This window comes from Dendroctonus ponderosae, unplaced genomic scaffold, assembly GCF_020466585.1.
Source record: "Dendroctonus ponderosae isolate FM_Combo_2020 unplaced genomic scaffold, Dpon_F_20191213v2 Dpon_F_20191213_126, whole genome shotgun sequence".
Taxonomy (NCBI): domain Eukaryota; kingdom Metazoa; phylum Arthropoda; class Insecta; order Coleoptera; family Curculionidae; genus Dendroctonus; species Dendroctonus ponderosae.
Genome location: NW_026017381.1, coordinates 1 through 17,028, shown reverse-complemented (window position 1 = coordinate 17,028; position 17,028 = coordinate 1). Strand labels below are relative to the sequence as shown.

At 37.2% G+C, this 17,028-nt stretch overlaps 2 protein-coding genes across 3 annotated transcripts; both read left to right on the top strand.

Moving 5' to 3' along the window:
* Nucleotides 1–5,387: 5,387 nt before the first annotated feature.
* Nucleotides 5,388–15,908, top strand: LOC125503160 (uncharacterized protein KIAA0930 homolog). Of its 2 annotated transcripts, XM_048663156.1 has the most exons (9): nt 5,388–6,277; nt 6,336–6,496; nt 9,726–9,905; nt 9,958–10,200; nt 11,014–11,226; nt 11,288–11,471; nt 11,931–12,692; nt 12,774–12,923; nt 15,680–15,908. In XM_048663156.1, the coding sequence occupies exons 1-9, from the start codon at nt 6,169–6,171 to the stop codon at nt 15,718–15,720; spliced, it is 2,043 nt and encodes a 680-aa protein (XP_048519113.1). In that variant the 5' UTR covers nt 5,388–6,168; the 3' UTR covers nt 15,721–15,908. The 2 variants fall into 2 exon arrangements, with proteins under 2 accessions (XP_048519113.1, XP_048519114.1); XM_048663157.1 differs by lacking the exon at nt 11,931–12,692 and having other exon boundaries at nt 5,389–6,277.
* Nucleotides 15,909–16,029: 121 nt separating this feature from the next.
* LOC125503161 (spondin-1-like) lies at nt 16,030–16,957 on the top strand (the record flags this gene model as incomplete). The annotated part of the gene is given in 4 exon segments (XM_048663158.1): nt 16,030–16,262; nt 16,319–16,571; nt 16,622–16,757; nt 16,813–16,957. Coding segments are annotated over 4 exon segments (706 nt in total), but the record flags the coding sequence as incomplete, so codon positions are not given.
* Between the last annotated feature and the right edge of the window lie 71 nt (nt 16,958–17,028).

Sequence of the window (17,028 nt, the reverse complement as noted above, 5' to 3'; positions counted from 1 at the left end):
CTTTTTTGAAGATAGCAGAATCGATATCTTTTGAGTTATCCTCGCAAATCTTGAGAATGATGTCCCATTGTGTGACATACGCTTCCAAACAGTCGTCCACGCTGTTCCAGCGAACATTGCTAGGTAGTACTAGTCCCTTGCCTCCAGCTGCACTGAATTTGGCTTTGGCCATGTGATTGTTGCCATGAAATAATTGACAATTTGGACTATGTGTTCTTTGACATCTTGCAACTGTAAGTCCTTACAAAGCAGATTTAGTAAATTCGAAGAGCAACAGTAAGTTATGACTTCAAAGTTGGTCCGTTCTTCTAACGTTTTCCTCATTACGGTCATATTAGCGAAATTGTCCGTTGCAAAAGAGCTTAAAGGTTGGGAAAAAAATGATTTTTCGGTTTTGTTGCAGAACTGCATTTGTAATGGTCCAGCTCGTAGGACCAAAATGTAATGGTCTCGCTGGGCCAAATGATGCGGGCAAGATCCGTAAAAAGGAGGGAATTTCTGCGTTTCGAAGGACCAATGCGATTGTTGAGGGACGAGTGTTTAGTGGGTCCAGTTGGAAGCAGCTGCAGGAAATAATAAAGCTCGGACGATTCTAATGTGCCTACCTAGCCCTGGTAAAGACCGTTTATTGTCTAAGCGTGAGCAGTTTCCAGTTTTCCTGATTGCTAGTTGCCAATGTTGTCGGCAAATATCCCCTAAAAGTTGCCCACGGTCTGCAAGTCAAAGTCACCTACTTCTAATGGAGTACTTCTATGCGGTGATGTCATACTAGGGAATTATTCCCTAGTTCTAGGGATTTCTCAGGCAGAAGGAAAAAGGGATTTGTTAAAATTATCTAGAAATGTCTTGTTTATCTGCAAAAAAAGTAATTCTGGAAAGAAAATATTAATATGTCGGACTACAGAAGGTTAACAAGTAGAGAGGAGCCACAATTTATTTTAAGAAATCTCAATTAATTAAGAATCTTCTTTAAGGTCTTCAATTTTCCCGAAATTATCTTTATTGCGATGCAAAAATCACCTGCAGTGAGTGTGATTTGCAACTGCCTCATCTACATATAAACTTTGTCAAATTCATACTTAAACTAAAGCTTGAAGTTAAGAGAATAAATAAGAAGAATTCAAATTGGAGGAAAAATATTGGTTTAATTTTTTATTTTTTTATTTTGTAATTTTTAGTTTCCAATAACCTTTTACGTTTCACTTACCATTTTTTATTAAACAGTTTTATTTATATTTTTTTTGAAAATTTAGGGAAAACAAAATTTTTTAAGTGACCATGTGGTTATTTAAATTTTACCGATCTGGCATTACTGCTTCTATGTGGTTCTTCTAAGTTACCTATGTGCACCATGCATTGAAATTCTATTGGCAACACTGAAAGAGGACGACATTACAAAAACTATCCAAAAATTTACTGGCAGTGTTGCCTTGCAAGTGTGCTTTTAGAGTTAAAAGACGCTAAAATAGAGAAATTTGGACAGAAATATTAAACAAAATATATTTATTTAGTGGTTAGGTATTAAGTAAAATTTATTCACAAATACTTATGTATTATATATCAATATATATATTATTATGTCTCAAAACATTTATAATAAGTAAACACATAATATACTGTAGGTCTCATTTAAAAAATCGCCCATTTGTCGCCATGTCGCAGAATAAAAAAATTGGTCGCAAACCGATTATTAAAATCGCCCAATTGGCGATAAATAGGTGAGCTCGATTGTGACCTTTAAGTGCCGTTTACACGCTCAATCAATCTGAAAGATCTGGCTTGCACAAGCCCGATCGCTCAAGCAAATACGTGTAAACGCAGATCTGAAGTTTGCGACCGAAAAAACCGAAAAATTTGGATTGGGAAAAATCTATCCTGACAGAAAATCCACTTCAGATCGTTCTCTTGAGCGTGTAAACGATGTTCAAGGCAGGTTTATGCGTTTCGAATTAAATATTACGCTGTATATGCGGAATTCTCTTTGTTGTATTATCGTTTAAAGCATTTACTTCATAGTTACTAAGAATAACAATGTTAAGCACAAAAATATGTACTACTAGTAAAAAAACGTTATTTACAGATCGGGAAGGTATTATTCCATAAGAATGTACTACTACTGCCTACCTACTTATTTACTACCTACTGCAGAATTTCCATAGATTCTGTAGTAGGATGGGTGCAAGTTACAAGTACATTAGCCGTCATTTTCTTTAGACCTCCCATTAACTTGAATTTAACATAGTTATCCATATCTTCTTCCAATAAATAATATTAAAGTTACATAAAAATATGTGCTAATTTTCATATTGCATGACCAACATAGTAGGTATTTAACGTAAATACACGACGATAAAACGAGATTTTTCCATGGCAGATACTTGTTTCTTCTTTTTATCCTCTAGTATACCAAATAACTATTTTTGAGGTGATTATTTATATTACTATAATGCAGCTGAGAAACAAACAAAATACAAATTTAAAATATGCGGGGTGTTCCGTAAATATCTTAAAATATTTTAACAGCGTGTTCTCCTAGCCATTTTAGAAAGGGGTCTTTCTGAGAATTTTTTTAATTTGAGGTCTCATTTTTGAGACATTTGATCTCCAAAATAGCGAAAAATATTAGTTTTTCTTCTTTTTCTTTAAAACGGTTGAACATAGAAACTTTTGGGAAACATTTTTGTATACATTATAAGCTAATTGACTTCCATTTTATGATAGTGTTTCGTGGTTTAGTTTGCTTTTATACAGGGTAGAAATGTAGAATCCCTACTTTTGTTTTGTTCAGAACTTTTTTGTATGCACTTTTATCAACATAATTTTTTTAATTACCACAAGTTACTTATCAACTTTTTTATTTCTTATTGTTTTTTCTTTAGGGCACTAGTTTGCCCGCAAAAAAATTAAATCGGTTCGGCTACATCAAAACTTTCCAAGCCGTTGGATTGGGAGAGGTCAAGAAGCTCCTATAAACTAGCCTCCTAGATCTCCGGATCTAAACGCGCTTCATTTTTACTTCTGGGGCCATTTAAAAAATACGGTGAATTCAACAGAAGTGAATACAATTAAAGAACTTCAGGAAAAAATATTTAATATTTCTATTGAAATAAAAACTTCAGTGCAAACTTTACGGTGTATATATTTTAATTTCATTAAAAGACTGCGATTATGCCAATAATGTCAAGGTGACCAATTTGAACAGCTGAGAAGTTAACATTAGAATGGTTATTTACATGTAATTTTGTTTGTTTATATCGTTGCGCATATTGTTACCATGTTTTATTTAAGTAAAATTTATTCAAACATAATAATTGTAATCTGAACCAAAATACACAATTTAGAAAAATAATTTAGGTTGTTAGTAATCAACTAATAAAGCATACCAAATTTGCTAATATAAAAAATAAAATAAAAATACTAGATTTTAAAAAATTAACTTAATTACTTACACATTTTGAGAACAAAAAAGAAAAAAAATTTTTTGGGTAAACTAGTGGCCTTAAGAAAAAACAATAAGAGATAAAAAAGTTGGTAAATAACTTTTAGTAATTAAACAAAATATGTCAAGAAAAGTTTAAATGTACACAAAAAAATTCTGAACAAAACAAAAGTAGCGGTTCCACATTTCTACTCTGTATTAAAGCAAACTAAACCACGAAACACTATCATAAAATGGCACTCAATTAGCCAAAATTGAACTTTCTATGTTTAACCATTTTAAAGAAAAACAAAAAAACTAAATTTTTTCGCTATTTTGGAGATCAAATATCTCAAAAATGAGACCTGAAATTAAAATAATTGTCAGGAAGACCCCTCTCTAACATGACTAGGAGAACACGCTGTTAAAATATTTTAACATGTTTACGGAACACCCTGTATATCTGTAATACAATAGACAAAATCAAATCTGTTTTTCATTTATACTTAGATACATTAAAATGATCTTCACATACATGGGCAGTAGTCTTCTCAGAATTATCCTTGTGAGCTCTTCTGCATGAATTTAACCATTTTAAACGCCGGCTTTTATCTTTTTATCTCGTGGTACACGAATAAATAGCTTATGTGGTGTTTTGTAGTTGTACTAGGGCACAGTGGCACCATACAGCATTTGTAATATTGTTTTTGTGTTGCTTCCATTATTAATAAAGCACAGCACGAATTTTGAACAGTCAAACAGCCAGTCCAATTCAACGACAAGAAGTACTCCTGCATTGGCTTTCGATCGAACGAACTAGCGCTATGACGTCACGACCATTTCCGCGCGTTTAGTGTAGTTTCAAATGAATAGCCGGCGGTCCCAACATTAATTGCTTATTGCAAATTAAATATTGCGATTTGAGAGCTGATATTTGGGGACTTAAAAAATGTTCAAGTTCCCAGTTGTGGTTCGTGTGCAAGCACCAAAGTCGCCGGATCTTCACGAATTGTCGAGCGTCAAAAGTCGCCCGTCTGCGAGTGCTCTATCTTAATGTGACCGACCAGGGGGAGACTAGATTTCCGATGTTCACGACTTTGTGAGCTTGGTGACCACTTTCGAATATGTTTACGTGACTTTGGGAACACTTCTTTTCGACTACGATAACCTTTCAGTTGGGATAACTCACTGTGACTTCGATAGTTTTTCGGCTGGGTAATTCACTCCAATTTGTGACTACCTTTCGGAATGTGAAACCGGTTCGATTGGGATAACTGCGATATGTAACTTCGATAACATTTCGATTGAGATAACTCACTGTAACTTTCGCGATAGTTCGGAGACTTCTTTGAGTGTGTGTTCGACCGTTCGACTTGTAGCTTGTAGCCCTTGATCGACTATGCCTCTAAAACTAACTGCTAAACTTAAAATTTGATCATTTTTCAACTGAAACCCGGTTCACGGCAATGGAAATTATGGAAACAAAAACTACTTTCTAATTTTACAGACAATTGAAAACAAAAAGGCTTTTTTGAGTTTTTTTGGAAAATGGCACAGGTTTTGCTTAAAAAATTGAAATCCGTTGAACTGTCCGAGAAAATTAGCGTTAAATTTAACATTTAATAAAATGAAAGTGTAGAAACGGTGCACACCAATGGTTTCTCTTTAACACTTTAAAAACAAAAAATATTTCAGATTTTATATGCAGTTCGGAAGAAAAACACTACTTTGGCTTTTTAGCGGAATTGCACAGTTTTTCAATAAAAAATTAAAATCCGTTGGACTGCTAGAAAATTTGCGTCAAATTTAACATTTGATAATTTCTCAGCCAAAAAACGGTAAACGTCAATGGTTTTTATGCGAACAAAAATTTGTCTCTAATTCTGCATTCAGTGGGGCACAAAAATGCTTTTTTGGGATTTTTCTCTAAAATGCACAGTATGTGGATAAAAAAAATAATCCGTTGTCCTATCCGAAAAAATGTTTGCTATATTTAACATTTCATAATTTCAAGGCATAGAAACGGTGCACACCAACATTTTGGCGGTAGACGCAAACACCTATCAAATTCTACATATAATTGGGCTCAAAAAAGCTCTATTGGGTTTTTTGCTAAATTGCCCAGCTTCAGATTAAAAGAAGAAAAACCGTCGAATTGTCCGAGAAAATAAGCGCTATATTTGCACACCTCACACTTCTGTTAGGTAGTTTCCAAGAAGTGTTTTCCAGCCTTAGCTGCTTCACGGTCTAGAAATGCGATAAATTTAAGTTTTAGTTAACTACCGTACTCAAATATTCAAGTGTCTATTAATAGGTTTACACATATCACATTTTTGTGCATACAAATAGTTGGACTATTTTTAAAACGATCGGCAAACTTGATGTTTAATAACGATTCAGTATGGGAAAATTCACTGTGTAAATCCCCAGCTACTCACTTATAGAGACAAAGAATGCCCTCTATAGAGCAAGAATCCAGTCACTTCGAGTCTATTGATTCTTTTGGAGTTGGCTGATTCACTTGAGCGAAAGTTCACTTTTGAAAGTTTAGAGCCCATGCGCTAACACCCCCCACGTTTTCCATCGATTTTCTTATCGCACGTTTCAAGCCCCCGCAGGAAGCGCTTTTTCTCATCATCTCACCGTTTTCGTTCCACTTTCTATGCGTTTCCAAAATACAATGCTGAAACATCCTGCTACTGAAAATAATGTAAATTTTCCGATACAGTGCGCGTTTCTGGAACAATAAAATGGCATTTGCAAATAGTTCGGCGCTGAAAACTCCCACGGCTCTGGAACAGCTTTTAGAAGAGATAAATTTCCAGAGAACCAAGGAAATGCGTCAACTGTTGAAAGATGGTAGGCACACAAATGGGCAGCAGGGTTTTTGGGTAAGACATTTTCATCTGGTTTCTAGATTCAGGATTTGTGATGCTCCAAGGCACAACTTACTGGACCGATCTGTTTGTGCGGCACTTTCTATTCCAGAACGATTCCACCATCGATTGTGATGATTTGTTGTTTTTCGTCCGGAAAAAACACGTCAAAGGATCTCCGAGATATTTGCCGAAGTTCGAGGTAATTTTGATTGAACGTCGCTGTGTGTTTAGTGTCGTTAAGTTGGGCTGGGTTTTAGTTGGGGATGAGGAGTTTTCAAAAATTCTGTGGCACCTTGAAACCCAATTCCATATAGAAACTTTTTAGTCTTTTAAGAGTTTTTCGAAAAATGCAGTATTCTTGCGCAAAAGGGCAAAAAATGATCGAAATCATGTAGAAATTCGTATTGGCTTTGACAACTTTTGCAGACTAAGTTTAAATTATTTATTCCTGTCGAACCAACTTAGCTGGAAAAGTCCCTGTTATGGCGGATAATGGAACGCACTAAAGTCTACTGTCACCGTAAGGTTCAGCTCAATCTTAATATTTTCTGAGTTTTTACGAATTTTTGAACATCCTAGTGCAGTTTTATATCAGCAACTCGTTGCAGCTTGAGTTGCAATAATTTATTCCTGCGGAACCAATCAAGCCGAAAAAAGCGTTTTGCAACCTTTCATAGAAGCTTTTGCCTACTACAGATGTGGCTAAACTGATTCAAATCGCACATTTTTCTGAGCTTTGGTGAATGTTTCAACCTCTGAGTGCACAGTGTCAACGACAACTCTTTGATACCAAGTTTATGAATTCATTTTTGCAAAACCAACCCAGTGTGGAAAATTTGTCTTACGGCATTTAAACGCTCGCTCAGTTTCCTTTTGATGCCATAAATTGCATTTCCGTCACGCTTTTTTGTCAGATTTTACAACTTTTTGATCATCAGTGTCCATTAGGAGCGGCAATTCGTTGTAGAGTGAGTTTAAAAAATGCATTCCGGCAAAATTGGTCACTGCAAAAAGGCGCCTTTTACAGAATTTAACAGCGCACGTTTTTCTCAACTACTGTAGAAAAACTGACTACAATCGTTTTTTTTCAGAAACTTTACTGATTTTTTCTTTTTTTGTCCATGAAGAGCGACAATTTGTTGCAGGAGTGAGTTTTAAAAGTTGATATTTACAAATTCTATCGAGATAGAAGAGCATATATTGTGGCATTTAAGAGAGTGGATTTTCATTTACTAAAGCCACAAAATTCAGTTCAATCTTCAGTCTCGGGAAATTTTACGAATTTTTAAACGTCCGAGTGCCTAGTAAGGGCAATTCGAGCAAGTTGAATTTCAGAAATTAATTCCGTAAAAAACTATAGAGGTAAAAAATTGCTTGTTATGGCATTTAAAAGTGCATCTTGCTCTGTGCGAATGCACAAAAACAAAATTTTAGACATTTTTTATCATCTGAATGTACATGAAGAACGACAATTTGTTGCAGGAGTGAGTTTTAAAAGTCGATTCCTGCAACCTCTATTGAGATAGAGAAGCCCATGTTGCAACATTTAAAAGAGTGCATTTTCATTTACTAAAGCCACAAAATTCAGTTCAATCACGCTGTCTTGGGAAAATTCACAAACTTTTTAACATCCGAGTGCCTACTAAGAGCGGCAATTCGTGCAAAGGTGAAATTCAAAAATTTATTTCGGAAAAACTTATAGAACTGAAAATATGCTTTTTATGGCATTTAAAATGCCATAACAAGTGCGGACATTTTTATGTAGTAATTCAAAAAAACTAAATTGGAACGTTTATTTTTTTGCAATTTTATGAATGTTTGATCAGCTGAGTGTCCATGAAGAGCGACAATTCGTTGCAGCAATGAGATTCAGAATAGCATTTCTGCAAACCCAATCCAGATACAACAGTGGGTTTGATGGCATTTAGAAGCGGGTATTCTACTTTAATACCTTAAAGCTTATTAAATGCTTAATTAAGTGCGGCAATTCGTGCGCAAACTGAATTTCAAAAATGAATTTCGGAAAAACTCTCGAGATATTATAACGCAGGTGGCGGATTTAAAAGAGCATATTTTGCGTTACTAATTCCAAAACATTTTGTTAAATCGAGCGTTTTTCTGAAATTTTACATATTTTTAAATTTCTGAGTGGGGCCTTCTAAGGGTGGCAATTCGCGCAAAGTGAATTTCAAAAATTAATTCCCGAAAAACTTATTGAGATAGAAAATCGCATGTTACGGCAGTTTACAGAGAGAATTTTCTCTGACTGATGCCCTTAAAATTGAGGCAAATTCCCCTTTTTCGGAAACTACGAATTTTTTTACATCTTAGCATTAAGAGCCCCAGTTCGTGGCAGAATGAGTTTCAAAAGTTGTTTCCCGGAAAACCTGTTGGGACAGAAAAGCGCATGTTGCGACATTTAAAAGAGCACATTTCCCTTTAATTATACCTCAAAAATTAGATTAATGGCGCGATTTTCTAAATTTTACAATTTTCCCATTAAGAAATTTAATATGTTTTGCAGAGTGAGTTTCAAAAATGCATTTCCAAAAAACATATCGAGTCATAAAAACACATGTAACGGTATTTAAAGAGCACGTCTTGCTATAAAATTGAGTAGAATCGCGAAATTTTTAAACATCTGAGTGCCGCTTTATTGAGTTATTGAGTTTATTATTAGAGTATTAACAGCCGCAGTTTGTTGCAGAGTGAGTTTCAAAAATGTATGCTCAAAAAGTTGCCACAAGAACGCGTCTTACAGCCTCTGAAAGAGCACATTTGTCTTTGTTAATGCTGCAAAATGTAGTTCAGTGGAATTTTTTTCTGAGATTGTACAAATTTAAAAAAATTGAATCTGTGTCGTGTCAATTGAGAGTGAAATCTCATTGTAACTTGGATTTCAATCATTTATTCCTGCAGAACAGATTGAGCAGCCAAAATCCCTGTTATGGCACTTGGCAAAGCGCACTTTTACCTCTTAATGTGGCATCATCCACTCATGAAACTCGCATACGCTTTTCTTTGCGGTGGATTTTGAGAATAAGTTTACTTTTTATTGTTTGTCTGCCTGGATTGATTCGTATCCGGACGCGATAAAACTGACAGAAAATGCATTAATTTAGCGTTTTTTATTAATATTTACAATAGAAAAAGTATACGCGATCGGATTAAGCTGTAATTCCAAGCAAATACTTTCGTTTTGAGTAAGTTGCGTGAAATTTATTGCTTTACTGCACCAGTAAAAATTTACAACCCAATGTAAAATAACATATTATTTATCCGTGGTTTATAGATTAGCGCCATTGTAGATTTAGGGCGCTTTATTAACTGTTTTTTTAACATCTGAATGGAATTTTGGCCGAAACTCATTGAGGATTAAGGTTGTTGGCCAAATTTGTTACTTTGCTTTAAATCACATGGAATTCCAGACAGAAGTGGATGTTTTCCGGAAAGACAGCAAAAAGCTTCCCATTGGGGACCCGGACATCGATTGGGAGGAAACCGTCTACCTCAACCTGATCATACACCAGTTTGAATATACTTTGACTTTGGCCATTTGCACGCGAACCAGCCCGAAGGAGCTGCAAGTCCTCAAAAGACACTCGCAGGTGATTAATTGGGGTTTATTGTCCCAAAGCGCTCTAACTTCAGTGATTTCAGAAAGTCTACGCGTCTCCTAGTAGGAGAAGAATGGACACCAAGGGCGACGTGGAGGAGATAACGTACCCCCACATTTGCTTCATGGTGGACAACTTCGACGAAGTCTTTCAAGACATTCTGGTGCGAGATGGCGAAATGGTCTGCGTTGAACTGGTGGCTGCTGATAAAGTGGGAACCGTTCAAGGCGTGATTTTTTTGGGTTCCATCCGATACGACGCCCTAAAGAAAGTCTACGACGCACGGGTAAGTTCAGTTAAAATGTTGGGGGATTTTAGATAATTTTTTAGCATCAGCTCAATTGGAAGACATTGGTTTATAACCGACAAAATGTGGCCTATAGGCCTGCCGCTCCCCATGCACTCTTGTCCGTTTGCGCCCACTATGCCGCTGCTGTTGCATCGGCCGTAAACTTTTCTATGCCGAAGTCACTAGGAAAACTCATTCTATTAGGACCAGATTATAAATGTTTGCTTGGAGTTCCGTATGACTCTAAATAGTTAAAGCTTTTGCGGTTATTTTATGAACAATCGGTAGATGGGAATTTGAACCTGACGTTTCTCTAGCGAACAACACTCTGAAGATGCCGAAGAAACTTATATCGATAAACGCCTAATAATTTCGATCAGATGATTTTCGCTGCTGAGTTTACAAATCCGCCGTTTTGCATGGCCATAAATAAATAATTTAATAGTTCGATAATCACATGTTTCTTCCACTTCGGATTAAGCCTCTATATTAATAGAAGGCTGACGGATATCCTGGATAGTCAGTTGTTTAAACAAGTGAATGTTGCATCGGTCACTAGTGCTTTTTTCAGCAGGAAATAATTCCTAGTTTGTCCGGATTTTCCCATTAGTTCCGGAACTACTATCAATGGCGGTTTCACACGTTTCTGTGTATTTAACAGCGTGCGTACTTCGCCTTAAACATTTATAATAAAATAACATTTAATATCAACAATGTAGCGCTGAAGTGAGCGTCATACTTGGCAATTGTTTAAGCTGGAATGATTCAGGTTCAAACAGTAGAATTAAAAAAGGGTTTTTTTTATTGCAGCAGTCGAGCCTGGGCACAAAAATGGCACAAAAAATGACGTTTGGCCTATTTTCGAATTCCACTGCCCAACGATGTGAATTTGTGCGAATGAAGGGCCCACAGGGCAAAGGCCACGCGGAAATGGCGGTCACCAAGCCCAAAGGCTCAGGAGTGGAAACGCCCACTTCTGAGCCGGGATTCTGCGCCACTGATATGTGGGATTCCGACTGGGAGGTGACCATAATAAACTATTCAAATAAGTGAAGAAATCACTGAACTTTCTGGCTTGTTTCAGGATGAACAAGACGATTGTCTGTACCGCTCCCAAAGAAGACTGAGCGATCCGAGCGCCAATATTAACAATTTTGTGAGAGGCGGTTGGAGGACGAAGCTGGACGTGAAGGCGAGATCGGAAAGCGAGGGTCTGGACAACTGGGATAATGGTTTCAGTGAGATCGAAGCTGGCGACCTAAGAGATGGTAAGTACCAACTAGCAAAGTAGATTTATAAGATTTTCTCTTCGATTATGCAGGGTGTTCCGTAAGTCGATCGGATCTAACTTTTAATAAGAGAAAATGTCTGGCTCCTCTGCCTAGATTAACACTTTTTGATTATATAGATGTTATATAAGCACACATTTTCCGGGCGTTTTAATACTAAAATTGGCCCGTATGGCGCCAGCATGATTTTTCACTTGGGTTGCATGATTTTCATCTGAAATCCTCAGAAACCCACATTACCACTCACCGCATTGCATGCCAACTTTGCTTGTACATGTTTTCTTACTACTAAGGGAGTAGAAGCAGGACCTTGGCGATCACGAATTTCCTTCGCCTCAATGTAGTTGCCATATTTAGTCAAAAACACCCTCATACAGTTCTCATGTTGCAACCGACCCAAACTAACCCAAATCCCAATCAAGTTTTTGCTTGTTATAGGCCAGACTGGTCCTGCTTCTACCTCCAAATCGAGCTGTTGCGGCTGCTTCCGACGAAGAAAGCGAGGTTCCATCATTCTGCTTGAAATGTATGATCGACCGCCCTGCGTCAATCCCTCAAAATGCGCCCTCAAGGCCCCATTGGGGCCGCCCGAGCACAAGTGCGTCTGTACTCCGCATGTGAACAGTCTGCTGAATCAATCCGAGTACGAAGTGGGCAAGGAGAAGTCGAAGAAAAAGTGCAAGCAATTGAAAATTGTCAAGGATGCCAAAGGGAAACCGAACAAGTACAGTTCGGAGTTTGAGTTTGCTGATGATGCGATCAGTTTGAATGCGGAGAGTTTTGAGGAGCGGCCTCCGAGCAGGGCGAGTATTAAAAGCAATACGTCGATTGAAAAAAGCACCACCGAGAATCCGTATGTTACGGTCAATGGCAAGGAGGAGTTGCCATGTGTGGAGGAAATCGGGAAAATGCAATCGAAAGAACTCAATAAGAACATCAACATTAAGACTGAGGAACTAAACAACTGTCTGGACAATAATAAACAAGAGGAAACTCACACAAGAGCCAACAGAAACTTTGATGGTAACTCCAATAAGGTATCTTCAGTCAAGCAGATTTACTCCTACTGCACTCTTCCGAAGAACGCGAAGAAACCCACAAGCAAAACCAGCCATAAGAATGCCATTCCTCCGAAGCGAGTCACTCCTGATGGAACCAGCATTTACTACTGGTGCGACATTAACAAAAAACATCTAAACGGTAAAGGTTTTTTAGCGTTTTTTGTTATTTTCTCTGTGTTCCTTTCCAACTTTTAATGGCCTTTGGAATTATCTGTTGCAGAACTAGGCGATGGCGCCTACAATCCTCTATGGACGATGAGAGGTTTTACGCAGACTTTTCACTTTTGGAAGGAGAATAAGAGGGCGCAATCCGTACCACTAAATGCCTTTCTCACTTACGTTACCCTGCCATGGTGGAGCATAGCCAAAGGTAATAAGATTCACTGCTTTTCTCGATTTTTGATGAAAATATTTGTCAAGTAGTCCAGGGAGGGAAAGTTGGATACTTTTGCTTGTATCTTTTTAGAGGTTAGGAATTTCGTTACAAACCCAATTAGTAAAATATTGCTCTTCAGACAGCTATCAAAAAGGTCATAACGAAACATTGGATTTTTTGGCTCGCTTAAGAGATATTGGGAGTTTTAAGCTGCGGTGACATCTAAAATTTTACATTTTTGCATCCATCTTTTTAGAGGTTAGGAATTTCGGTACAAACCCCATTAGTAAAAGATAGCTCTTGAGACGAGCTATCAAAAAGGTCATAATGGATCATTTGATTTTTTTTGCTCGTTTTTGACTTGGTTTTAAACTTTGGTGAAACTTCAATCATTTTAGAGGTTAAGCATTTTTGCGCAAACTAAATGAGTGAAAGATAGTTTCTGAGGTCCCTGATCGAAACGGTGCCACAGATTTTTCAGGTAGCTTCGACGGTTAGCACGATGTAAGTGAAAATAGACAAAAATCATCAACATTTTGCTCTATTTCTTTTGAGGTTAGAAATTGAATGAAACTGATATGGACTAGAGATAGGTATGAAACGACCCTATTGAAATGATTCTTATGACACATTAGATAATTTGTGTCGTTTTCTAGATATGCAATGTTTCTTCCTTTTTTTGCTTCTATCTCTTTAGATGTTAACAATTTCGCTTAAAACCTCAAAAGTGCAATACAGTACTCAATACGCGCTATAAAAAAGATCATAATGGCTGATGGGATATTTTTGCTGGTTTCGGAGATATTGGGGTTTTAAGCTGCGGTGACACCAAAAATTTCATATTTTTGCTTGTCTTTTAAGAGATTAGGAATTTATAGAAAAACTGATGAAGTGAAAAATGGTTTTTGAGGTGCTTGATCAAAACGTTTTAACAATTTTTCAGGTAGTTTCAACCTTTTTCAAAGTAAAAGTGAAAATAGGCAAAAATCATCAACTTTCTTTTCTATATCTTTTGAGGTTAGAAATTTTAAGCAACTTCTAATGATTAGAGATTGCGCTCAAACCAAGCTAGCGAAATGGGTCGGATGATCAATTATATATGTTTTCACGTTTTCCAGATATGGACTGTTTTTGCCTTCTTTGCTTCTGTCTCTTTAGAGGTTAAGAATTTCGCATAAAACCCCAAAAGTGCAATACAGTTTTATATTATACGCGCTATCAAAAAGATCATAGTGGCTGATGGGATATTTTTACTGGTTTCGAAGATATTGGGGTTTTAAGCTGCGGTGACACCAAAAATTTCATATTTTTGCTTCTATCTTTTAAGAGTTTAGAAAGTTATGGACAAACTGAGAGAGTGAAAGATGGTATGTAAGATGCCTGATCAAAAAAGTTCTACCAATATTTCAGGTAGCTTCAACCGTTTCCAAGGTAAAAGTGAAAATAGGCAAAAATCATCAACTTTCCTTTCTATCTCTTTTGAGGTTAGAAATTTAAGGCAACTTGTATTGATTACAAATAGCTCTAAAACCGCTCTATCGAAATGGTTCGTATGACTAATTATATGTGTTTTAGCGTGTTCCAGATATGCACCGTTTTTGCAAGATATAAGTGAAAATTGACAAAAATCATCAAATTCCTGTTTTATCCCTTTTGAGGTTATAAATTTAATGCAGCTCATATCGATGAGAGATAGCTTTCAAACCGCCCTATCGAAATGGTTCTTGTAACATACAAGGTATTTTTTTCCGTTTCCCAGATATGCACTGTTTTTGCCTTTTTTTGATGTGATATTGGGTGTTTTAAGCTGTGGAAACCCCGAAAATTGTTAATTTTGCTTTAATTTCTTTAGAGGTTAGAAAGTTTGAGTGACATCCAACACCCTCTATCTAAATGTTTTCTATGACTCATCAAATATTGTAGACATAGTCCAAGAAATGCGGTATTTTAAAACTGGATTTCCTATTTTTGCCTTTCTTTTTAGAGGTTTGGAATTTCTGATCAAACCACATATATGATAGAATATAGTGCTCGATGCAGGCAATCAAAAAGTCTTTAGTTTAAAAAAAAAATTTTGGGTGCTATTCTATTTTAAACATCCGCACGCGCATTTATTTCCACATTTTTGCTTCTATCTTTTTAAAGGATAGAATTTTATAATCAAACCTATTCAGCAAAATGTAGTCTTGGAGACGCTCTAGAGAAAAAGTCCTTACGGCTTTCGAGCTATCAGCAACCGTATCGGAGATATGCCACTTTTAAAACTTTGAAGGCCCTTTAAGAGGGCAAAGGCCTAAACAAGCCCCAAGAATTATTTAGTACAATAGGCACTTGTGGTGGCTTAATGTTCAGAATTAAAATAAAATGTAGGTTGTTGGTTGAGATTTTGAATTACGTGCGATTGACTTTTTTGGGGCGTCTTAAAAAAAACGGTTTTTCAACCCTCAAGTGTCTGGAAAAGGGCAAAGCCCTACTCAGAGGTTTATCTTTTTTATGCCAAATTATAGCGAATTAAATTATCTTCCACAATGGCAATTACGATTGCGATATTTGCAGCCGTTTTCAATCTAGAAAGGACCAAAAAATTTCCAATATTCGAATGTCCCGTTTCATGGGTATTTCGTACTGGGGCAAAAATTACATTTTCGTCGCCTTTGGGGTCGAGTTTCAAAGCTTTTTTATAATTCGTTTTTATTACAACCAAACTTTGTTTATTGATTATTTTATTTCAAACAATGATTTTGTTCCAGATATCCTGGACCACAGAGAGGGCCCCATACTGACGTTCTAGAGGTAAAACAACGATAATCTTGTACGAAAATAGTTTTTTTTTATGTCAATTTTGCGCAATTTATCCAGATTCTGCTTTGGAGTTTCCAAACGTTTATTTGAATTGTTCAGGTTGTTTAAAATCCCGTTTGGCCCCTTAAGACTGTGCCTCCCATGTGAATCAGGAAATAAAACAATTTTTTATTACTGCAACTGAGTTTTTGTTCAAATTCGTCTTAAGAATCCAACGTTGTATGGCGAAAGAGATTGCGTCTAGAAATAATCAGGAAACCGGGATAATGTTGATAGCCCGGGTCAAGTGAAGGCAACTTTGATAAAGCGAACAGAGAAAACAAAGTGGTCACTTAGTGCGGTTGATTAACGGCAGCAGGATGCTGATGAAGGCGTTGCTGCTGGTCCTGTGCTATCAGCAGGTGATGGGAGAATGTCCCCGAATTCCCAGTATCTACCAATCGCGCCACGACAAAACGCCAGGTGATAATGGATACAAGATCCAGATCAATGATAATCCTGCCAAATATGTACCTGGACAACTATACACTTGTAAGTAGCTTCAGAAGCCTGCCAAACGCGGTTGTTTGAGCTTTGAGGCATTTTAGTGCTCCTGATGGGGCCGACTGTGTTGGGCAGAGTCCAGCAGTTCCAGCGCTTCATTGTAAACGTGGAATCCACCGAACATCCGGAGAATATTTCTCCACAAAATGTCGGCAGCTTTCAACTGTACGGCGACAATCACACGACGTTCAATGAAGAGTGCGTTAACACGATTTCCGAAAAAAATGCCAACCTCAAAACTGAGACTTATTTTATGTGGGCGGCGCCCCCGCCGGGCTCTGGATGCGTTACTTTCAGGTAAGGGTTTGTACGATTTTTTGCAATTTTGCCCCACCTCGCGTTCTTAGGGCCATGGTGTTGGAGAATGCGGAGCGCTGGTTTGCGGACGATGGCCGTCTGAGCAAAACATTCTGCGAGCAAACTGATAAAGACATCAAGTTCGATGAGAACGATTGCTGTGCCTGCGAAGAAGCCAAATACAGTGTAACTTAAGATGAAATATACAGTCCAAACCAGGTCTGGATCTGGACTATTTCAGATGATCTTCGAAGGGCTTTGGTCCAAACAGACTCATCCGAAGGACTTTCCGTTCTCATTGTGGCTGACGCATTTTTCGGACATAATTGGGGCGTCGCATGAAAGGAACTTCACTTTTTGGGGAGTGGACCAAATTGCATCTGAAGGTATGGGGGTTTAGGATTCATTCGCTTAGAATAATGTTGAGTATTTCAGCCGATTGAAGTGAAATTCGAAA